Source organism: Marmota flaviventris, chromosome 4 (genome assembly GCF_047511675.1).
Source record: "Marmota flaviventris isolate mMarFla1 chromosome 4, mMarFla1.hap1, whole genome shotgun sequence".
Taxonomy (NCBI): domain Eukaryota; kingdom Metazoa; phylum Chordata; class Mammalia; order Rodentia; family Sciuridae; genus Marmota; species Marmota flaviventris.
In genome coordinates, this window is record NC_092501.1 from 100,299,688 (window position 1) to 100,324,253 (window position 24,566).

Sequence of the window (24,566 nt, forward strand, 5' to 3'; positions counted from 1 at the left end):
GCTGGTCTTTGTTCAGAGAAGCCTTCTGCTGGGACACATGTCTCCTGCAGATAGTGTTCTCACAGACTTGTCACTTTTTGTAGGTAGTATGCTTTGGGGGACAGTGTTTGAGCAACGATTAATCCAGAGCCATAGAAAACCAGCCATCTAATTGCTATACTTGTACAGTGATTTTTTTTGGTTGTTGTGTTGTTCTCTTCCCATATTACCATTTTCCTCCTGTTTTATCATTTCAGCTGCAACTTTAACCTCTCTTCTACCTCACAGATAACTCCCCCCAGGTTTGGTTTCCTGTTTTCTGCATTGTGTAACATGTAACCCGAGGCATAGGCAACCTTTCTTTAATGGAAAAATGTTTAAATATTTTTATTAAACTTTTTGTTGATGGAGTTTGGGGACTTAGTCTGGCTACATATGCCTCTGTTGTCCCTAACCCAGGTTTATCAAATGAAACATTTTTACATTGGTGCCTGTTCTGGAAAGTATGCATACCTGACTGAATTGAAAGATTTATGGTATCTATTCATGCAACAGGAGACACATTCCAGCTCAGCTCGCCTTTCTTTCATTTCCTGTTTTTGTGTCTTTTAAAAGAACTTTACCTCCGGGAACATGTAGTTGAATAGAAACATCCAGAGTGAAGGAAGATACCAGGCTTTATTTTATTTTCCCTCAGGCTTTGCCACGAGACTTGGATACTTAGGCATTGTGATATCATTTTGACAGTACAGGAAGCGTGCAGCGATATGCCACGGAAATTAGGAGATGGGTTAACACAGACTCCACCCTCATTTGGTCATGGTCTCTTTTCATCTCCCCAACAACAGTGAGAAAAGCACAGTAGCTGTAGCATTTTACCACCGTGTCAGGGGAAAGAATACCTTTTCTGATCCCTTTCACTTTCTGGCCTATCTTTCGGATGCTGTCTTACAGCTGCTTATCAGAAGTGGGCTGTGGTGAGACTGATTAGCCTTCACCAGGGATTGAGTAAAAAAGAAAAAAAAAATAGTTTTGTCATGACTCAGGAGGAAGATGAGGCACCCTGTCCCCATTGAGCCCTGATCTTCTGCAGGTCCACTGCGAACCTTGTAGGAAAGAGAGACCCCTTGTGCTTGCGTTTCAGGACTACTCGCCAGGGGACTCTCCTCCAGGGACACCACCAGCCTCTCCGCTGTCCTCTGCTTGGCAAGCATTCCCCGAGGAGGATTCTGACTCCCCACAGTTTCGAAGACGGGCTCACACGTTCAGCCACCCTCCTTCAAGCACAAAGAGAAAGCTGAATTTGCAGAATGGGAGGGCTCCCGGGGTGCGCTCCCCTCTGCTGAGGCAGAGCTCCAATGAGCAGTGCAGGTAAGTCAGGCCTCTCCCCACAATGTGAAATCAGATTCCCACGTCACCCTGTGTGGGTCACTGTGGAGTCTGGGTCGATTGTGACTTCATGCTCTAGCCAACTTTTTAGTTTTTAGAAAGAACATAAAAATAAACTGAATTTCTTTACCTCAGTGATTAAGGGAAGTGGGTCAAGGTCAAAGTGTATTCATAGAAAAGAGTTAATGGACTCATTTCATATGGATGAGAACTTTTTTTCCCCCAAGAATATTAGAGAAAACACGATATCATGCAGTTGTTTTGTCTGAAAACTTACTGACAACACATATTACTCAGTGTTTTTCTTAATGATGGCTGTCAATAAGCAAAGTCAGCAAATTTAAAAATAACAAAGCTGTAGAATTTCCTGTTGGCCTCAGTAAAATTCCAGGTTTTAAAAAAAGTCACTTAAGTTACCTTCATACATGAGATAATTTTTGGCTATATTTTACTATTAGTAAAGCTAAATATGAAAAGCACTACAAATTTTATCGAAACTAAAGCAATATTAGAAAGAAGACTAAATATACCCTAATTATAGTCAGTGGCCATTAGAAATTATCTTAGGTGGTATTTAAAAAAATAATTAAATTGTTTGTTATGGTAAGAAGTAGTAAAAGGAATAAACCTAGAAATGATTCTATTTCTTGCTGTGTAGCATAGATCCCAATTTATATCTTAGAAATAATTTAGTTTCTCTTCTTTACCTGTGAGTTTGATACAAAAAAATAAGGTTGATTGCCAGTTGCCAGTTGGAAATAAAATAAAACTTGAAGTAAAAATTCCAGAAAGGCTAATACTTGATAGCCAATGTTATCAGATTTACTAGCATGTTTTTAAGGTAACAGTTTTATTCTTGTTGTTTTCTGAATGATTTCGAAATCTACAAATTAGGTATTATGGTATGAACAAACATTTGTCTCGAGTTTGCTTTGTATGTGAAGGAGATTAAGTATTCATAGGCAACCATGATTTTTAAAAAATGATTATTTGTAATTTTGTGTTTACCCAACATAATAAATCTCTTCCCCCCCAGAAATAATTACTTTTTAAAAGTGTTATTGTATTTTTGTATACCTTTATTTTATTTATTTATTTTTAATTGGTACTAAGGATCAGATCAACCTAGTGCCTCACACATGCTAGGCAAGTGCTCTATCACTGAGCTACAAATTTTGTAGCAGGAACAATTACTTTTAAGAATTAAAACCATCAGTTGTTTTAGACTATAAATGATATCTCAGTGCTTCCCTCATGCTTTTGCACAATTTGTAATGTATAAGTTCAAATAATTTCTATCAATATAAAAAGATGTCATTTATGTCCTTATAAAAACTTACCACACAGATTATTGTGTATAAAAAGGAAAAAGAGCTAAATGGGAGATTTAGGGCTCTGGATTGAACCATAGTGGCACCATTTCACAGGCTTCAGGAAAGAACACAGCCATTAATCTTTGTTAAGCCAGAGGTATTATGGTGACTTCCAACAAGCAGACATGTTGCTGTCAAAGAGTTAGTTAGAAGGGTTTAGATCTTTAAAATAGTTTTTGAACTGCTCATAATCAGTTTTTCATTCTGGATCTTGTTTTCCTGTAATTATTTGCGCTTCCCTAGTTTTTACCCTTGAATTATCTTTTGCATGTAAAAACAAGCAATTTTTATCCTAAAATTGTTAAGAATTTTTAAGGAGATGAACACCGATGGATAGAGATACTGCATAGATGAGGAATTCAATTCGTGCGAGAGTGACAGTTCAAGCCCGGTCACCTCAACAGAGAACTGCATGCTTTTTTTGAGTATAAGATTCAGCCCTGATCCTTTAAAGGAAAGGTTAAATTAATAGCAACAACCTGTTTATATGCTTTTTCATAGTGAATGAAGATTTTGCTAAAATATAAATTAAGACAAATTTGCTGTATTTTCTGTACTCAGCATTCTTCCACCAGTTCGACGCATGCACAAGGAGAATAATTCTTCCTCCAGTCTTCCAAGTCTTCACACTTCCTTCTCTGCCCCTTCCTTCACTGCCCCCTCTTTCCTGAAAAGCTTTTACCAGAATTCAGGTAGACTGTCCCCACAATATGAAAATGAAATCAGGTGAGATCAGTGTCCTCTGTTTGCAAAGCAAAATTTTCTGCAGTGATATACTGATAAGTTACTAAAAAGTGGCTGATTAATTTTGGAGTGACATTTATGCATCCTTCTGTGTGCTTGTTCTAATCTGTTTCTAATATGTTGACTTTAATTCCAATTAATTTAAAAATGAGTAGTTTCAAATCTTTTTATGACATGATTGTCTTTTTAAATTAATTTTTTAAAAATTATTTGTATTTCTTTGCCTTGGAGCCCAGAGTCTAAACTTTGTATTGTTTGGAACAAGACCTGGTGCTAACACATACTAAGTAAATTTGAACCGATCATGCTTTTTTTTTTTTTTTTTTTAAGCTCTCTGGATATGTTTCATAGAACCCAAAAGCCACTGATTGAATTAGACTAAAGGTTTAAGTGAAGTATGTCTTAAATTCTAAGTATGTAGAATATTTCTTAGGTACTTTTTTGATTTTTTCAATGACAGACTTAACTTTCTGAAACTTAATGTACATCAAATAAATGGGTACAGGATCGTGTTGATAGCAGCTCTGAACTAGCGTAAGGGATCTCTTCAATCTTGTAGCTATTCTGTTTTGTTTCATATTTGTCCCCAGTAGAGAAAACGTGTAGCCTGTTAAAACTTGTTGCTTGCTCTTTTAGCTGTGCAAAATTAGATGTGGGTATTCTTGGAGAATTGCCTCCTTTTTAAAAATGGAAATAAATACGTGAAATTATACCAGTCATTCGAATTCTTAGTGAAGTATTGCACAGCTCTGGAATGTGGTGGGGTAAGGGTACCCTTTAAAGGGGTTATTGTTGACCTAAGAAGTCTGTGAGATGCATTCCTTTTTGATTTAGTTTGGTTCACATGTTTTTTATCAATAAATAGTATTCTATTTGATACATCACAGTTATCTACCTTCTTGCTGATGGACATTTGGGTTTGCTTTTAGTTGTTTGGTAATTGGCAATTTTTGTAGTCAAGGAGAGGAATGCATGCTTCAGCCAGGCTTGGTGTCACTAAAATCTTCTTGAATATTCTTTTGGCCTATTTTAATTTAGACTTAGGATATTCTAAAAGCTAGCACTATAACTACATAACCCTCATTAGCTGGTTAAACTAGACTAACACTTGAATTATTTCTGATTATCTTTTACCTGAGTGGCAATTTTTTTTCACTCTAAGAAAGATAATTAATTTGGATTATATAATTATGAATCTGAAGTTTGCTCTGAATTAGCACAGAGCTTACAAGGCCCTGGGTTCAATCCCAGCACTACCCAAAAAAAAAAAATAATAAAGTTTATTTTAAAGTTTTCAGGGACAACTTTGTGGGAGAAGTTGTAAAGGAAGTTAGTCACAAAAAATAGTATAATATATATGGAATATGAAATGAATTTAAAGAACCAAGACTGTACGTGCATAAAAATCTATCATAATACCACCTACTAATAAGAATGGAACCATCAAACCTTGTTTCAGTTTCTTATTGTTATACTAGTTAAAGTGAGCATACAAGAATCCTTGTTTCTTTCCTACAAAGTAACAATTAGAGATTGCCATTGGGAAGGTCAAAGGTCTACTATAAATAGGACATAGAGTACAAAAGAAGTGGCTTACTTTTTAAAATATTGCTTATATTGTTTAATAAGGTTGTGTATTTGTTTTCAGGAATTCCTGCTTAGGCGTGTGTAGTATTATTGCTACTAGTGTTCCAGAGCCCTTGATACCTCAGTCCTAACAGAAGGATTTAGTGTTAGGTTGAAAAACTTCACCTTTTGGTAGCTATTTTATTTGAAGGGTTGTATTTAAAATACAGAGACCTTTTCAATTTGCAGGATCTAACATTCTGTTTTCCACTCTATTAAATGCTTTTCTTGGTTATGAGTAATTCTAAAAACCAGAGAGTAGTTCTTTTTTGCTTTTACACTTTTCTATATTCGTTTAGTTTGACATCATAGAATCAGTAGGCCAAAAAGTATACTTACAATGTGAAAACACTTTCACTGAAAAGTGCACTGATCCTAAGTATACAGCGCAGTGGATCACCAGTGACACACCCCTATGTCACCATTGCCCGGGCTATAAGCAGAAGGCTTGCAGTGCCATGCTCTTCTTCCCATCCTGTCGCCATTATGCTGGCCTCATATATCATAGGTTAGTTCTGTCTGGTTTTGAGTGTTATAGAATTGGGATGATACATTATCTGTTCCTTTTTTATTTGGCTTCTTTCACTGACTTTAGATTATGAGGTTCATTCCTGTTTTTATGTGTACTTTATTCATTTTTAATACTGTATAGTATTTCATTTAATAGATCACAGTTTATTCATGCTCTTTTGAATTGGCATTTGATTGTTTCTAGGGTTTGCTTTTGAAAAGAGTTCTGCCTTGACTATTATCTATGTATCATTTATTGCATATATGTATTATTGGTGAATACCTACACAGTAATAAAATTATTGGACAAAATGCACGCTTAGGTTATTTTAACTAGTAGGTGACTTAGACATAGGTTCACTAGTTGCAGTCTTGGAGAGAGTGACTTTATGTTTGTGCTTTGAAATAATTTCAGATTTATAGAAAAGTTGCAAAAATAGAGGATTCCTTTTAATCCTTTATCTAGATTAATCCATTTTGATATTTTGCTGCATTTTTGTGTCATTCTCTTTGTCTAGGTACATATCTACTTCTGCATTATATGCACATACATATTGCTTCATTTTGAGCCATTTGTGAATAGGTTGCATGTATCATGTCTTTTACTCTTGATACTTGAGGATGGTGTATTTCCCAAAAACAAAGATATTCAAGAGCTTGGTTTGATCCAGTGTTTTTTGACTTGTGCATTTCACATTGCCACTTGTTTCAGAGTGAACATCATATATACACAGTTACCATGATTTCTGGAACTATTCAGAATAGGGAGAGGAGGAGATTCATAATACTACCAATTGTAATTTGCTTGTTACTTGGTACCTAGTATCTTTTTTGCATAAAATGGATTTCTAAATATGCAAAACCAAGTAGAGAATAGGATAGGGTAGGATGTGGGCTAGCAATAATACTATTACTCTTTTAAAAGAATATTTATTTGTAATTTTAAATTCAAGTTAGGCATACTTCTTTAGGACCACTGTCTTGAATTTCTGCTGAGCAGGAGGAGCCAAGATCTTTTTAATATCATGGTTTGTTGGATAGTAGATCAATTTACATGAAATTGAAATGATAGAGGGAAGGGAATAAGCAAATTTTTTGTTTTATCAGACTTTGAATTAATTTTTGAAAATTTAACATTTTATTGTCCAGTGGTTAAATTATAATTTTGTATGATGATATATTTTTCTGACATATATATCTTTTCTATTAACAGGCATCTTTATTACTCCTTATAACTGCTTCTGAGGTTTTAAGCTTATATTTAAAAAAATTACTTGTATTACAGTTTATTGGTCAAAAGTAAATGATAATTTTTTAGAGTGACAGTCATTACATTTTTTTACTTAAAAAGCTTTTCATGAGAAAGTAAGGTTTTTGCTGAAGTGCTTGTGGTACGGTTTTGGTTTTATAGTTCCCTTGTATTCATTGATAAAAATCGCATAACTGTCCATTACATTTCATTTGTTGAAGTAACCTTATTGATGACTTAAGGAAATGTATTTTTATTCTAAGTCCTGATTTTGGACATATATCTCTCTGCTAATACATTCCTTGTTTTCCTGTTCTACTAGACAGGACACTGCTTCAGAATCAAGGTGATTAGAGATTAAATATTTTCATTTAAAAAATTCACAGATTTTCCCACTGAATGCCATCATTAATCCAAGAAGCAGTTTTGGTTGTCTCCTGAATGCATGCTGGCCTCCTGGGTGCTAAGTCTACACAGTAGGGAAATGTGACCCTTGGCGTAATCAAAGATCATGAATTACCATGTAAAGTGTGGATTGCAAACAAAAATCCTGTTTCTACTCTATTCCATGTTGAAATTTCCTTAGAACTGTGCTGTGGCCTTCAACCAAAGCCTAATCTTAAATTTAAATTAATAAAAGTTTAGTTGGGAGACACATATGTCCATCTGAGGAGTTTCTTCCAAGTCCCAAGAAGATGAAGAAATGATTTATCCTAAAGTAACATACTTGTAAAATGGAATCTGGTTTTCACCTGATGAAGAATATTAATTTTGTTTCTATTCCTCTTAATTCCTGTCATGCTGGTCACTGTGAGACCTTGGTAAAGCCTTGTGGATGTCCCATTGGTCTGGACACAGGGAAACATCTAATTCCTTATTATTGGTGCCTCACCATACCTTGGTGACAGGTTTTCCTTGGATTCCCCTGCACTCTGTGGAAAATGTCCAGAATCATTGCTCAACAGCTCAACTGCAAACATTTATCTGCTTTGCTCCTGTTTCTACACTATATCACAAGTCTCATGAGAAACATATGTGGCCATCTTCCTATTTGTGACCACTGACATTTAGATTTCTTGGTAGCTGCAATAACAACATAGTATCATAGATTATGCTAGAATGAGACATCAAGGAGAGAAAAGTCCTCAGAGAAATATTTTGGCCATATTGCTAAGATAAAAAGTGATTTTGTTTTTGAGACTTGTTAATTGACCTATATACCCCTCTCCCCCTTTTTTTGGTGGGTTGGATGTGTGATCATTTCAAGAATACTTTTTATCTGTTTTCAAAAGTCTGGTAGAGATGTTTGTTTTGTCTTGTACCCTTTTAGGTTCTAACCATGGGCATAAAACTTGATCTGCTTATTACTTTTAGAGATTATCTGGCCTATAGTTTCCTTATTTTACACATGGTTAGATTGAGCCCCAGAGAGGTTTTTCTATTGTGGTGGATATCATTTTTCTTATCTTAAGTTATCATATGTACCATACAGGGATGTTTTAAATTCCGAGGTGCAAAGCATTTTTAAATATCTGCATTCAGTGTGTAGAGTTTAGGAAATAAAACCCTTTGTTCTCCTCTCTCTTTTTGCCTACACATTGTTCCGCTGACTAATCTGTCTCTTTTGACTCACAGCTCAGCTACCACTTATTGATTTCCACTAGAGTGGTTCAATCTCAATGTTATTTAATTAGTAAAGATTTTCCATAGGCTGACAGATGTGTACCTAGTTGAAAACCTGAACTTGCATATAAACTCTTACTGCACTGGAGGCAATTATGAGTTAAATTGTACTATGATCCTGTGGAATAAACTAAAAAATTTTATCAGTATATTGTTCTATGCAGGCTTGAAGGCATGGAAAAGAAAGCTTCTTCACCTTTCCATTAAATAGTTCCCTCCTATAGGGAAGGAAATAAAAAATAAAAACAAAATAAATTAATCACATTTTGTTCTATCTTGCGTTGTAATGGGCTGCAATCCAGCTAGATTTATCTAGTGTGTTGTCATTTATTTGGGCTTTGTGATGCTGGTAGTTAAAGTTTGGTGCTAGGGAGTTGGGTGGTGGGATGGGAGACAGTCTGCTGCTCAGCAGAACACATTTATGAAGCTGGCAGAAGAGCTGACTTTTATACAAAGTGTATCTGTGTTGGCCTTGTGAGAAAATGACCGTTCGAACACCTTCATTAGGTACAATGTTCAATGCGTTGATTCTTACCCAAGCAGGCACATGCATTAAAAGTTCTGTTAACTTAAAAAGTAAGATGTTAACAGTAGATGTAATGAAAATTATAACTGTTCAAGGTCATATTAAGAAGTCATCTTATGCCAGGCATGGTGGCACTTGCCTGTAATCCCAGCGGCTCGGGAGGCTGAGGCAGGAGGATAATAAGTTCATAGCCAGCCTCAGCAACTTAGTGAGGCCCTAAGCAACTCAGTGAGACCCTGCTTCTAAATAAAATATGAAAAAGAACTGGGGATGTGACTCAGTGGTTAAGCATCCCTGGGTTCAATCCACAGTACCAAAAAAAAAAAAAAAAAGAAGTCATCTTGCAGCTTTAGGGGGTTCACATTTTATCCATAACTTTAAAAAAATATTTTAAGTTGTAGATGGACACAATATCTTTATTTTGTTTATTTCGTTTTTTTCTGTAGTGCTGAGGATCAAACTCAGTGCCTCATGCATACTAGCCAAGTGCTCAACCACTGAGCTACACACAACCCCAACCTTATCCATAACTTTTGATAGATGCAAAATGCCCCTCTCAGCCTACATGATTATAACATATAATGTGGCTTATTTTCTCCCCTTGTAAAGCCCTCATTTGTATCCATGGATTGTGGTTCTCAGTTAATTGGTAAATAGTAGTAGGAAGTACATATTGAATACACCAACACAGAACTGGGCAAGAATTCTCCAAGTTGTGCTTCCTTCCTAGCTACTCATTTTTTATTTCATAAATTTCTGCTAGAGGAAATACTGGCACAGAAGACTCTTCCTGAATATGTTTTTTTTTTTGGGGGGGGAAGCAACTTAATAATGTACATGTTTACATTCTAAAACACAGATGAAGGTGGCAAAGATTATTTGGGAAAATAAGGGAATGTCTATAATTTGTTTCATGACTTTAAAAATGTAAAGATAATAAAGTAGCAACATATGTATATTATACTATATTAAGCTGTTTTGTTTAAAATCAACAAGAATATTCATTATGAATTGCACTTATTTCAGAGAAACTGAAGTGAGGCATTTACACAAATAAAGCACCTTTTAGTGTTTTGAAGTTAGTTCTCTGCTGAAATAGATCATTCCATTCAAAAGTAGAAAGAAAATTACCCAACCAAGAGACTTACTTCTGACTAGAGACTAATTTTTTTTCCATCCAAAATACAGAGAATTTTGGGGGTCCTGACAGCTTTGTTTTTATGTCCTATAGAGTTTTGCAGGAACTAATGCAGAGTATTTACACTGGCATGATAAAGCATAGTGCCTCCATGTTGGATTCTGGATTGCCTGGCTTTGAGTCCTGACTCCATTGTTTGTCATCTGAGTGACTATGGGCAAGTTACTTCGATGCTTTCTACCTAAGGTTTCTTACCAAAAATGGGAAGAGTAATAACACTGCCATAGATGGTTGCTGTGAGGACAAAATTATTTCATACTTGTAAGATGACTGCTGTGTAGCATGAGCTTTGTGTGAGTCTTAATTACCACTATTATTATGACAATAGACACAATGTTATCTTCTTTTTTTTTTTAACTCAGAAAGTAGACATTCTACTTGACTTCCATGCTAAGTTTAATTAAAGAAGTTAAAGTGAAAAGGAATGTTGTAGCCAAAACGAAAAATAAAAACAAAAGAAATGTCACCTCCCAGTGCAGTTTCCAAGTTGAGACATACGAATTTCAATGCACAGTGTTTCATATGGTTTTGATTCTTGAAATTGCCACCTTAAGAGTGTCAGATTGTCAGCTACATCAGTGAGCAGCTGTTAGCTGCACATGAGCACTACTGGCTGAAACCTTATCTGGAACCTGATTTTCTCATACATGTCTCCTCTTATGAAATGAAGCAGATTAGCTCTCACATATCTGGGCAACCACACTACTTTTTGAGGATGTAGTTTTTTAGTACAAGATAAAGGATCAATGATGTGTTATGTTAAGTTCCCCTTTTTGGTATATTATTATCTTTTATTTTGTCTACTAATTTTTGTCTATTACTGGTTGTTAAATTCCAGACCTGGGTAGAGAGTTTTTCACTTAATAGTTTATTCAATTATAGGGCTTAAAAATTTAGAAATAATACAATTTTTAAATATGCAGGAGTAGATTAATGTCAGGGTAATTTCTGCAACTAGTTTATAACATATTCCCCCCCAAAGCTTGAATTTTGCAGGTAGTAATGAAACTGATATGGGTACCACTCACTTTGATTAGTAGTACTTTCTAAACACTTACTATATCATAACAGTGAATTTTTTTCAAAAATGATGTTTTAGTTTCAGCATAAAAATATGAACATTTAGAATTCTTTCATTTGGTTTATTCTGATTTCGTTTATTAGCGCTACCAGAAAATCAGGAGAAATGAATACTTGTAGAAAGAACATTTACCCTTTGAGGCATTGAAGTAGGTACTTTAATAGAAGTATTTCATTTAGATTTCAAAGCATAAATTGTAAATTTGAAGCCCTCCTATAGGGAAGGAACTACACTTGCTAGGAAAAAAAGGTGCTTTTTGTTGTTGATTAACAATCTTGTCATTATGTACTCTACCAGTGCCATCAACAGCTCAGTCTGTACTTTTGGGAAACAGCTACCAGAACTTTCTGCCAGAAAGATTTAAACTCATGCCTACTAATCAATTAAGAAGGTAGACCTCAGCCATATTTTTTTCCTCCATTTTACTTAAGCTTCTAAGCTAATATTTCATATGGTTATATAAAGCATTAATTTATTCAAGGGTTATTTCTTTAGTGCTTACTATTTATTACAGTGGGAGCTAGCAATTTACTCCTGAACTGGGTAGTTAGCAAATAATTCAGGTGAGATACTGTTACAAATGTTAAGGTACAGACTACTCTGAGAGTATTATCAAGATGTACACATTATATAGAGAACATTTGAATCACAGAGAAAGTAATATTTGAATGACTGCTTTCCAAAGGAGAAATAAAGATGAATCTATTTATTCAGTATTGTAGGGAGTTTTGAACCTTGGACACCTAATAGGGTTACAATTTTATGTAGGATACATAACATGTGACTATATTGACATGTATGTCTCAGCTACTTCCTCAAATAGCATAACACAATATGACACTTGATATCTGCATATCAGCTCAGAGGTATGTCCTTTTCTTACTCTTAGTTTAGCTAAAGTAATATTTTAGGAAGATAGATCCCAGATTGGAAATAACTGAACTGCCTGATAACTGTAAGTATGGATACACAGAGTGAATAAAAATATAACAGGAAGGAACAGAATTGTATTAATTGCATCAGCATTGTTGAGTTCCTCTAAGTGTCTGAGAGGCTGTGGCTTTTCTAGCTGGGTTTCATTTCTGTCCTAAGTTCTGAACTTCTTGATTATACCCAAAGTCCCATAGCTTTCATTTGTGGGTATCACCGTTTTATAAATGTTATCTTCATCATTCTCATAGGAGAACTTAAAGACTATGAAACTATAGACAAATAAAATATTCCTACCATGAACAGCAACAATGATTGTGTGGTCTTTTAGTTATACAGTTGGTCTCAAAAGTAACTTCGAGTCATTATGACCTTTTATTGCAGATAGACCTCATATAACCCAGAGTGAACTTTCTTAAAAAATGAAATACTTAGAGCAGACCAGTATTTCCACATGGGAGTTTCACAAAGCACTGACATAGAATAATGTGAGATCTTCCCCCAGATGAAGAAGAAGAAAAGTTGGGAGTGGTGAATAAGAGTCAATTGCTTGAACTCCAGAGGCCTCCTGGAGGACTTTTGACAGTAGAATTTCTGTATACTGTTCCCTGATTGAGAGTCACAATTCATGCCAGTCTTAAAGGAGTCCTGCTGTAAAGAAATCTGGTTAATATATTTTTTAAAAAAACTTAGCCTATTTAAAATTATTTGACCATATATATTTTTTTCTTACTATACCAGCCAGCATTTCCCATTCTTCTGTATTTGGGTTCTTTTCTGCCATGATCCAACCATCGGTAGCTAACAATTTGTAGATCTTAATTCTGTAGGAGCTATAGCAAAAGCTTTCTCAGAGCATCTTATTAAATATCTAGATTGTTTAGAATAAGCTATGGGTTTTATTTCTTTGACAAAGCAAGACTTCATTACTTAAGCAACCTTTACTGCCCTGTGTAAGTGCTTCTGTTGCTCAAATTAGAGGCAGGACTGGTTGGCTACTGAAGAATGAGTAGAAACAGGTGAGCTTTTCATGACCCAGCTATGTCCTGGATTGCAATTTTCCCAGGATGCGCTGGCCTGGGTGACCAATGTGCTCATGCCACGTTGCTCCATGGTGCCTGTGCCTCGTGCTTGCCTGCGGCAGAACTTGTGAATGGCTTGTGCTACCATTTCATTGCGAAGTACCATGTTATGCGGCTTTACAAATTTTATATTTATTGGCATTCCACAGTGATGGAGAAGGGAGGAAAAGGACCTCATCCACCTGCAGCAACGAGTCCCTAAATACTGGAGGAACCCCTGTCACTCCTCGCAGGATCTCCTGGCGGCAGCGCATTTTCCTTCGCGTTGCATCGCCCATGAACAAATCTCCCTCTGCAATGCAGCAACAAGGTGTGTGTGTAATTGCTGAGGAGTTTCTCCCTGTGAGTGCTGTGAATTTGGGAAGGCAGTGGAAGTGGTTTGTGTATAAAAAGATGTAAGAGATTCGAGTGGAGACATAACTTCTCTTCTGTATCTGATAGATAGGTATCATCACAATCCATTAGACTTTAGGTACTTGTTTTTTTTTAAATTTTTATTAGTTGCACATGACAGTACAATGATCTTGCCATATCATACATTTGAATCAAATGGGGTATAATTTCTCATTTTTCTGAGTGTACAGGTTGAAGAATCACATTGGTTATACAGTCACGTTTATACATACAGCAATACTAATGTCTATTTTATCGGTACTTGTTTTTGAATGAATGAGCGTGTGGGTTGCCAAAACCTGCTTTGGAATCTACTCCACAATGTGCAGGGAACTAGTGCTGCAGAAGAAGTTGTAGATTTCTTCTTTTTTTTAATTATTAGAAAAGCAATACAGAATACAGTCTTTTATGTGAGTCATGCATAAAATAAAATGACAGAGAAATGAACAGTAAAAATTGGAAATATCACACTAGGCAAATATCAATTAAGAGAGCATAGCAGCTTTCTTCGAATATTAGACCCTTTAGAAATTAAAGCAAAAACATCCAGAGGGACAAAGTAAATGTAGCATAAATGAAAAGGGAAACAATACTGAGAACATGAATTATTATATAGCCTTAGGAGCTAGAAAATGATACTTAAAAGAATTTGAGAATAAATAAATCAACTGCTCTCATGAGAGATTTTAATATATTTCCCTTTGAAAATTAAATATAGATAGTATTGGAGTGGTACAATTGAACAAGCTTGATCTAATATTTATATAGAACTTTGCCTCTGTAGAGAAAATTTATCCATTTTTAGCCACATGTGACACATTCATAAAAATGGATTATGTACTTGGCCAAAAGATATTTTAATAAATCCCAGACAATCATGATTATGTGTATTATATTCTCTGACCATAGTGCCAAAATAAAAAGAAACGAAGGAAGGAAACAAGCATGAAAGAATGAATTAAAGACAGCTAGGGTTATGGATGTGGCTCTATGGTAAATCACTGCCTACCATGTGAGAGGTCTTGAGTTCAATACCCAGGACTGCAAAGAAAAGAAGGACAACTGAAAATTTTTATGTGTTTGGAAACTATACTCGTAGAATGTAGAAGGAATAAAATATGATAACCTGTGCTCTGCATTCAGTATTTTGAGGGTAATTCACAACCGTGAATGTGTTCATCTAAAATCAAGAAATCCAAAAGTCACATGTACTGGGTATTAAACTCAAGAAGCTGGAAAAGAATTAAAAGTAAAATCTATGAACAACCAAAACCCGAGGAAGTAAATAATATAAGTAGGGGCAGAGATCAGTGAATTACAATGAGAAAAAGAAGAAATCAGTTGGCATTGCTAAAGATAAAATTAACTCTGCCTAGGATGGGCAGAGACAGCTTCACAGAAAAACTGAATATTTAAACTCATCCCTGGAAGAAACTTGTCTTAGCAAAGTTCTAGAATTGTGTGAGAAGACGTTGCAGATCAGAGAGTTGTGAGAAACTTTGCATGATGGGGCAGAGGACAGGAGCTTCAGACATGAGGCTGGAAAGGTGATTTGAGGCCAGAGTCTGGCGAGATTTATATTATTCCCAGTAGTCTGCACTTGGTCTCTCTGATGCAGTCATCGAGATGTTTTAAGAGATATGATTGTGTTTGTTAATAGGAAAATAATTGGCAGTATGCAGGGAACGGGCCAGAATGGAAGGAGAGAATGAGCTGCAGGGGATCAGTTAAGGAGACTTTGCAGGGGGAGGGAGCAGCAGGCCCTGTGAGATGCTCAGCCAAGAAGGACAGAGCATTGCTCAGCTGTTACTCTCCTGGAGGACTCTTAACAGGAGGCATGGACCTTAGGAGATCTCCATTACCTACCACCCATTCCTGTTTTGCACCAGAGAATATAAGTAGGTAAATTGCAGAAGTGTTGGACTCTGGGGAAAGGCCAATTCATTTTGGAGCGACTCCCTTACAGGTCTTTTTGTGTAAAAAGAAGAAGTGGTGAAATGACATATGCCTTTGTTTCATTGTCAGAGGGAAATCTGGAAGGGGAATTCAGCCTGGTAAATTTACTTAAATTGCTAGTTCCAGAAACAGTAGTTCTTGGGAAAGTGGTCTGTGAACACCTTTAAATGTGGAAGATTAAGATGAGAGAGTGTTACTCTAAAGGAAGCTTCTGTAGTCTGAGCTACTACTAAGGAATGCCGCTCACTGTTTTCTTCTCTGCAGATGGACTGGACAGGAATGAGCTGCTGCCACTATCCCCTCTCACTCCCACCATGGAAGAGGAACCGCTGGTTATATTCTTATCTGGTGATGATGACCCAGAGAAGGTCGAAGAAAAAAAGAAATCGAAAGAACTAAAGAGTTTATGGAAAAAAGCTATACACCAACAAATCTTGTTGCTTCGAATGGAAAAAGAAAACCAGAAACTTGAAGGTTAGCTATTCAAACAGGGCAAATGTTACACCCTCACACTTTTTCTTGGGCTGTAAATATCTATTGATTCTAATTATTTTCATGAGACTTGGGAAAGATCAGCTAAAGATATTTGCATTTTTGTTTGATAGAGTTGAAACACCAGAAGACTATGGGAATATATGACTATGGGAATAAAGACTATGGGAATAAAGATTATAGGTAACAGGGATTCAATGTATTTTACATGACTGAAAACTTAATATCATTGTGCATTACTCAAAAAAAAACTTTAAATAGGAAACAGTATACTTTATTTTTTAAATATAATTTTCAACTTGCAGGCTAAATGATATTTATAATGAGTGAAACATTCTTGTTTCAAATAAGTTATTTTTCTGTTATATCTATTTTAACTGTTTAATTATAATTACCTCTTATAAAATCAGAGTTCCTATTTTTTGTTAATGCTTTATAAATTTTCTTTTTAAGAAATCATAGTCAAATTGTTAAATTTACAGCCAAATAATTTATAATAACTATTGTTTTATTTGTAGTACTGGATTGTTGGGTTTTTGAACACTAAATGCTTTAGAATGTGTTTTTCAGCTTCCAAAAATGATTCAGTTTGTTTCTGTTCTGATATAATCACACAATAAGATGTCCAGATAGTACAAAAATGCAAAAGGTATATAAATATCATTTCTTGGGCAAATTGCTTCTGAGAAGGCCCTTGGTTTTATATCTTATAATGAACAATTTAGGCTAAAGAGACCCTCTGACTCTTACGATTATTGTCAAATGAACAATACAGGTTTTTCTCTCACTTTTATTGTGTTGTCTTCCAAAGTTTTTTTTTTAATGCAGATTTTCACATTTCTGAATTCATTATCTGTGTTAAGATTCTTGTTAGTACACCTATTGTTCATTTTTTTATTTTAATAATATTTTGTTTACAAAGGCATAGTTTCTTTTTTCTTTTTTGTTGCTATTTTCTTAGCAGATAAAATACATAAAATGCTAAATATCCTTAGGAAATAAATCTTCTTTTTAAATTAATAATTCAATTAATTGTTATTGACACAGCTTTTAAAAGTTCTGTTTGATAAATTGTATATGAACTCAAGCTTCTCAAAGATTTCTGCAGGAACTGCATTCATATTTTTAAGCAGTTGATTACATCTTGAATTAAATCATAAACAGAAAAATATGTTGACAAAAAGAGGGTTACCATTTCCTTAAAACATTTAAAACATGAAATTTTACTTCAGTTGGGACTTAGGTACAAGTACAATCTTATAATAAATGTCAAAGGATGGTTTTACAATCATAGACTATTTGAGGGAGCAGGGCCTTAGGGATTGTTTAGCTAGGTTCTTCCTTCTGTAGCCGAGTTAGTGACAAGCTTGGGGAGGCTAAGGAATTAACCCAAAGTCACATAATCACATAAACCAGCAGAACAAGTTCTGGGGCTCGTGGCTCTTGGGTTTTTCGGAATATGCTACAGTATTGCTTAGCTATATGTGCTCATACAAAGAAATAGAATGTTCTAATATAAATGACCACAAGTATGTTTTGAGGTCAGTTATACTATATAGTTTTGAGGGTAGGAGAGGCGATTTTAGAATATCTTACCAGAAACCTTTATCAGTACTGCGTATACTTCTTTACTTAAGTAACAAAGACATAAATATAGTTTATTAAAATTTGAGCCAGTTGATAATCATTTCTTGGTGGTTTTGTATTCCTGCCTAGTGAACCAGTTGTAGGGAGATAGATATTAACTGATCTTGCCGTTTTATCCTTAGGGCCTACTGAATAATAGGTGATTATTTTAAACACACTAAAGAAAGTTCGAGAAAAATATCTAAGGGAATGTTATACTTTGTTCACTGTGAAGCAAGTCATTAGTGAAACTATATGTAGGATGGTATTAGTGTTAATAGGTATTGGTTAAGGAAATAGAAAATGAGAGGCAAAGCTAAACTGTGTTAGACAGCCATCTAGTGGTAGCCAGGGGGGGATATTTTTGTAGCATGATATATCTTTTTTCCATCTAAACATTTAATCAGGGATTTTTACTGTCCTGGTTGAAGAGCAGCCTGTTTTAAGACATTTTGATTCTTTGAAAATGGTTTCAAAGACACTAAGTAAAGAGTAACATTCGTTCTGTTGTTTTTGTGCTGTCGAGGACTTTGGATGCATGACAAAGATTTGTGTTGCAGAAGGTAAGGGCAGGGGGTACTCCGATAGATTCCTGGCCATGGGACCCCAATGAAAGGGTAAAGACCCTCATCTGTGTCTCTTTCCTTCTCCCCTTTGCAATCTATTATTCAAGATCAAGATGAGTCAAGATAGTGATAGATTTTGTGGACATTTTTTTTTTTTAGTGAGCTCTGGGCCCATCTTTTACATCAACAAATGTGAGATAATTCTGTATTAGTTAAAAAGTGGAATTAGTGTTAACTTCAGTGAAGTGGGTTTTCCTTTTTAAGATTATTAAAAATGGAGGCTATGGAATGTAGCTCAGAGGTACGTGCATATACATGAGGTTCTGAGTTCAATCCTTAGCACCAAAACCAGAAAAATGTTATTAAAAATGAACACAGGAACCTACTATTCTTAAGAGATATGTGAATAAGTTCGAAAGTAGTTATAGAAACTTATGAGGTTGGGATGGTCAAATATTTTACAAGTTAGCATGAGGTCATGTCTTCTCATATGTCTTATCTCTCTTGTCTTCTCATTTGTCATCTGAAACATTAACACTTTAATGGTGTTTAAGACAATGTGAGCTGTCACTGCTGAGACAACCCCATTTGTCAAGAAGTTAAAATTTATACTGTAACCCCACTAAGCACAATACTCAAGCATATTGGCTATCAAAGCATGTTGGCTATAGTGCTTGAGTTTTGTGCTTAGTTGGGTTACAGTATAAGACAGAGTAATATCTTCTTAAAAAGTTTTTGCTTGTATTTTTTTCATGGAAATGACTGAAAGTTTGAGAACTTTTAATATTATCCTCAATTTTATTCTTTGAGTAAATATTGGTCATGGATTCCTAAAAGTCATTGATTAAGACACACTGGTCTTAATAAATCCTTTTTCTCTTTTAGCAAGAAGAGATGAACTTCAGTCCAGAAAAGTCAAGTTAGACTATGAGGAAGTTGGTGCATGTCAGAAGGAGGTCTTAATAACCTGGGATAAGAAGCTGTTAAACTGCAGAGCTAAGATCAGATGTGACATGGAAGATATTCACACTTCTCTAAGAGAAGGTACTTGGGATAATCTCTGGAATCTTTTTAAAGAAAAGCCTCAGATTTTTTTTTTTTTAACAAGTTGTGCATCTCAGTAATAATTTTGTCTTTGTGTTTAGCTTATAAAAAAGGAAAGTAATGTGCTTCTGCCTGCAACTTGGTGACGTGATTGGTAAGAAAATGGTGCTGATGGAGGTCCTGTCCCAAGGAGGCAGCAGGATTCTCTTCTGCTGGCTTTACTGTGTCAGCCAGCTCTTTTTAGCTTTTATTATTTGCCAAAGAAGAAGCACATGCCTTGGTACAAATCTTTGATCACTGCCAGAAAACTAGTTCAGATTTACAAACTGGGCTCATTTCCACAATTTGGTCAGAAGTATTTGTTTACATATATGTGTATACTTATATGAAGGTGTAGATACACTCACAATATCTGACTTTATAGGTAAGATTTATATTCTGATGAATTAACCAAGTTTCCCTCTCCATTTATTCCTTCATTTATTTTAGAGAAATTGCTTGTTTAAAGCCATTGCATTTATTGTTGCCCGATAAACATTTTAAATTAATTAATTAATTTCTAGGGATCGAACCCAGGAGTGCTTTACCACTGAGCCACATTCCCAGTCCTTTTTATTTTTTGTTTTGAGACTGGGTCTTGCTATACTGCCAGGGCTGGCCTTGAACTTGTGACCCTTCTGCCTCAGCCTCCCAGGTCCCCGGGATTATAGAAAACATTTTAAGTTTAAAATGAAAACTAATGTTTGAATATTTTAGGTACAATTTCTATGACTCACATTAAATATACTAAAATGAGAATTTCCATGACTTGCACAATATGAGTGTAAAATAAAAATCTGACAGATCAATCTTATTTTCTTTTTTCTCTCTAAAATTTTGTTTAGTATTGGGAATTGAACCCAGGGCCTTGAGCACTATACTCCTGAGCTACCTCCCCAGCTCCTTGTTGTAAAAGCATATAATAATGTGTAAAACATAGTTTAGATTAAGGTAAGATTTACTTTATAAGATTCTATACTTACAAGTCTAATATGCTGTTCTTTTTTCTTGAAGGTTTGTAAATTCCAAAGATTTTCATTGACTGCATTATTAGGGAGAGAAAAATAGTGGTTAATGAATGGGTGTGCACTACAGATCTCACCCTTCTTTGGTATGACTTCTAAAGATGTTTTTAAATGGGCGGGGGTATAGGTAAAGCACTTGCCTAGTTTATATAAGACCCTGGGTTCAGTCCCCAGCACTGCAAGAATAAATAAAATAAGCATGTTTAGGAGTGCTCATCTTTGAATTCCTTATAGATGTAGTTGAAACTGTACCCAAAGCCTTCATAAACTCTTTCCTCCATTTCTCCAGTCTCATTCTTCGCCTCTCCCTGCCTTCTAATCATAAGTCCCTCAGAGAGGTAGAACTACTTTGGGTGATGGTATGTCCCAAGCTAGTCCTTGTGTGGAATGTTTCAGTCCTCCCCAGACTAGATCTTCCTTATCTCTCTTCCTTCTCCCCTCTTCCCATCTCCATTTTATCCATTCTCTCTTCTTTCCTCTGCCCCTCTCAGGACCTTCACATCTCTTCCTGAAGTGATAGCTGCCCATACTCCTAGCAGAATCCTGTTCTCCCCTCAGGCCTCAAATATCATTTCCTCAGAGCACCATCCTTGCCTTACCTCCAAAATATAGTAGTTTTGATTTATTATTCTTTCTCATGATCAGTGTATATACCATAGTTTGTAATGTTTTTTTTTTTTTTTTGTGTGTGTGTGTGTGTGTGTGTTTATTGTTTTTCTTACCCTGTCACTACCCACATAGCACCCAAACAGTATTTTTCACAAGTTATTTACTGAATGGATGGGTGGATGAGACTAATTTTCCTGAGAATGGGTTTATTCATTTCTCAGGGTGATAAGGTATCCTCAAGGCCACGCTCTATACTCCATACATACTGGATGCTGTTTAGCCAAAGTGTGTAAGGGTTTTTTTTGGTAATTTTTTTGTTATATGGGTAGTTAAAACAGCCAGCAACCAAGAACTACTAGTGATTGATTTAGTGGGCTAATGAAAGTCACCCTCTAAGATTGACATGTTGTATGCTGTCATTCATTCATTCCCAAATATGTCAGTAACAAGGTCCAAGAATCTAAGATGAAAGTATATTTCCATTCCCAAGGAGTTCACCATCAATGTTGGGAAGTATACAAATATACAGTATAAAGCTAACTGTAATTCAATATGGCAGTGTTGCAGTATGAATGGTGTGTGAAAAGGAAATGACTATGTGGCTTAGAGATGTTAGGGAGGGCTTCAACGGAAAAAGTGATATTCAGGATCATTTATAAAGAAGAACAGAAATAGTTGAGGCCATCGAGAGAGAGAGAGAGAGAGAGAGAGAGAGAGAGAGAGAGAGAGAGAGAGAGCGCTAGCTTAAAATTCCATAAAGGCAATAGCAGGAGCTAGAAATTGGGAAAGTGAAAATAACCACAAACTTCTAGTGTTTGTCAGGGAATGGGGCTAAAAAGGAGAGCTTGGAGCCTGTGGAGGGCCTCTTAAAGCAGGTCGGCAGCACCCTCTGGGCGGCAATGCTTTCAGCTTTTGCAAACACTGGTGTTGCAGTCAGAGGAGATTGCTGCTGTCAAACCTTCCCTTAACCAGCTGGAGCTCAGGGGCCCATTCAGATTATTCTATTTGAAATAAAAACTCTCGATGTGGGAAATAAAAAGTTGGCTTCCCTGTACAGAACTGAATCCTGTCCCTCCCATACTTACTTCATGTGAAACAAAAACATAGTTGTAGCATTCTTTGAACTGCTTGTGATACCCTTTGGTTTTCAGGCATGAATGAGTCAAAGTTTCATTATATGTACTCAGTATTTTTTTTATCGAAGGCTGAGTGACATTCTTGGTTGCCTCGGGATGCCCTCATCTTGTGTTTACTATTTTTTATTATTTTATGATTACATACCATGATATTTAATTCTTTTTTGCAAAGTTACTTGTGGATGAAAAATAGAAAAATTGTAATATGAGGATTAACGTCTGTGGCTGTCTTTGAGCTACATAAAAAGTAGAAATAGGCAGTAATACATTTTTGGATTTCAGAATTTGGCTGTTGAAGCCAGACTTTCAGAGTGCTGATTCTGTGCCATCCCTTATTAGCTGTGGGAACTCAGGCAAATTGCATAATCTCCCACCTCAGCATTTCTGGGTGTAAAGTGGGAATAATAGTGGTTACCTACTTCTTAGGGTTGTTCTCTGAGTGCACATATGAGACTTGGTGGCTAACACCCTCAGTAGAATCTTTAATTAGGTGCTCAGTGTTGCCCAATGATTGTCATCGTGGCCCCGGTTGTTATTTGAAGACTTTTGTTCATGAGACATCAGGAGCTATAGGATAACACTTGTCAAACAGTGGTTCAGGCAGTACATTATACCATGTAACTGTGACCTGGGTTGATAAGCAATCCAGTCCAGCTGCCTATTTTCAAGAATTAAATAGTTCTTTGACTGCAAGTTAGCAACTTGATTTCAGAGTTAAAAGCCTGACCTTTTTCATTTTTATTATTTTTTTTAATATCTCTGTGATTGTAGGAGTTCCCAAAAGTCGACGAGGTGAAATTTGGCAGTTCCTGGCTTTGCAGTATCGCCTGAGACACAGGTTGCCTAACAAGCACCAACCCCCAGACACATCCTATAAAGAACTTCTGAAGCGGCTCACCGCCCAGCAGCATGCTATCCTTGTGGATTTGGGTATGTGCATCATGTTGATTGTAATTAACAAAAGAGAGCCGGTTTGGGGCTTTATTTGTTTTTTGGTATCAGCAGAACTGCAGACCTTCCTCTCTGGGGTAAGTTAGCCTTAAATCTGATGGAAGACACCATAAATGCCTGAGTCTAAAATGAAGTTTTCATCCCAAAATTTGCCCTCTGAAAAAGGTACTGTAAAGAGTGGTCTCTGTGTTTTGAATAACTGACTTTTAGGATAGACAATTATATCTTAATCAGTGCTGGTTTCAAAATAGGTTAAAAGAGGACCAAAAAAATTTAGCAAAGTTGTACCCTCAACCTATGGCTGAAAGCCAGCCTGTAGTTATCACTTTAAAAAGTAATATAGAGGACTGGGGATGTGAGTCAGAGTATATAGCACTTGCCCAGTATGCTCCTGGGATTGATTCAAGCCCTTGATTCAAGCCCCAGCACTTCAAAAAACAAACAATACAGGGGTTGCCTGTCTATAACCTCAGGAGTGATTGGATGGCATTTGATAAGACCGCAAGTGGACAGCTCAGAGGGCAGAAAAATAGGCCCAGCCTGTTTCTTTATAAGGAAGATGGAAGGAGCCACTGTCCACATCCCAGGGACAAAAAATATCAATACAATAAATGGTTATGCTGTAGGCATCATGGATACCTACCTCTCAGATGGATGAAAAATTAAGTTACTAATGAAAGAATGGGTACTTATGACCTGAGGGAGGATTTCCAGTGACAGCATCATAAAGCAATCTTTTTAATGCTGAATTTAAAATAATTTATGAAAAATAAAATCCAATGATATAAAATATCATATTGTCTCTCCTTTCCCTAAATTAACATGTTTTGTGTATTTTATTTAAAAATATCTAAATATTGTCCATTGGTGTTTGACTATTTCATCTGTACTCCTAAAAGGTGATTATTGCCATTGGCCAGAAATGTTAGTTGAGCTCATGAGGTAAACAGGGGATTACCTTATATTTGGGGTCATTTCATATTAGGGCATATAAAAAAAAATCACTGGCTAAAATCTAGTTTTTACCTCTGTTCCTTTTGGATGACAAACAGCTTTTCTTGGGGAAGGGCCCAGCTTAATTAAATACTTTTTGAGCCCAGTAGAATTAAAATGGAAATTTTATAGAAACACTAAAAACTTGAGTTCTTGTTTTGATTCTATCACTAACTGTGGTCCTAGATTGCTTTGCTCCTGAGTTGCAATTTGCTCTTGTTAAATGGGGGCATGAACTAGGCAATCCCTGGGATCCCTTGCAGAGCTGTAGTTCCGGGACGATATGTTGGTGGTGAGAAATAGGATTGAGGTGTTGCAATCAGGGTTAGTCAAGATTTGCTAGCAAAGAGGGAGATGAGATCAGGT

At 35.9% G+C, this 24,566-nt stretch overlaps 1 protein-coding gene across 3 annotated transcripts in view; it reads left to right on the forward strand.

The window, feature by feature from the left end:
• Tbc1d4 (TBC1 domain family member 4) overlaps positions 1-24,566 on the forward strand; it is a 199,103-nt gene that overhangs the window by 159,144 nt on the left and 15,393 nt on the right. For 2 of the 3 annotated variants that reach the window (XM_027938077.2, XM_071611449.1), the window contains exons 10-15: positions 1,124-1,350; positions 3,303-3,467; positions 13,520-13,680; positions 15,984-16,193; positions 19,289-19,447; positions 23,028-23,186. In XM_027938077.2, coding sequence (XP_027793878.2) covers positions 1,124-1,350; positions 3,303-3,467; positions 13,520-13,680; positions 15,984-16,193; positions 19,289-19,447; positions 23,028-23,186 — 1,081 coding nt within the window. The remainder of the gene's footprint in view (positions 1-1,123; positions 1,351-3,302; positions 3,468-13,519; positions 13,681-15,983; positions 16,194-19,288; positions 19,448-23,027; positions 23,187-24,566) is intronic. The other variant, XM_027938080.2, reaches the window with a different exon arrangement.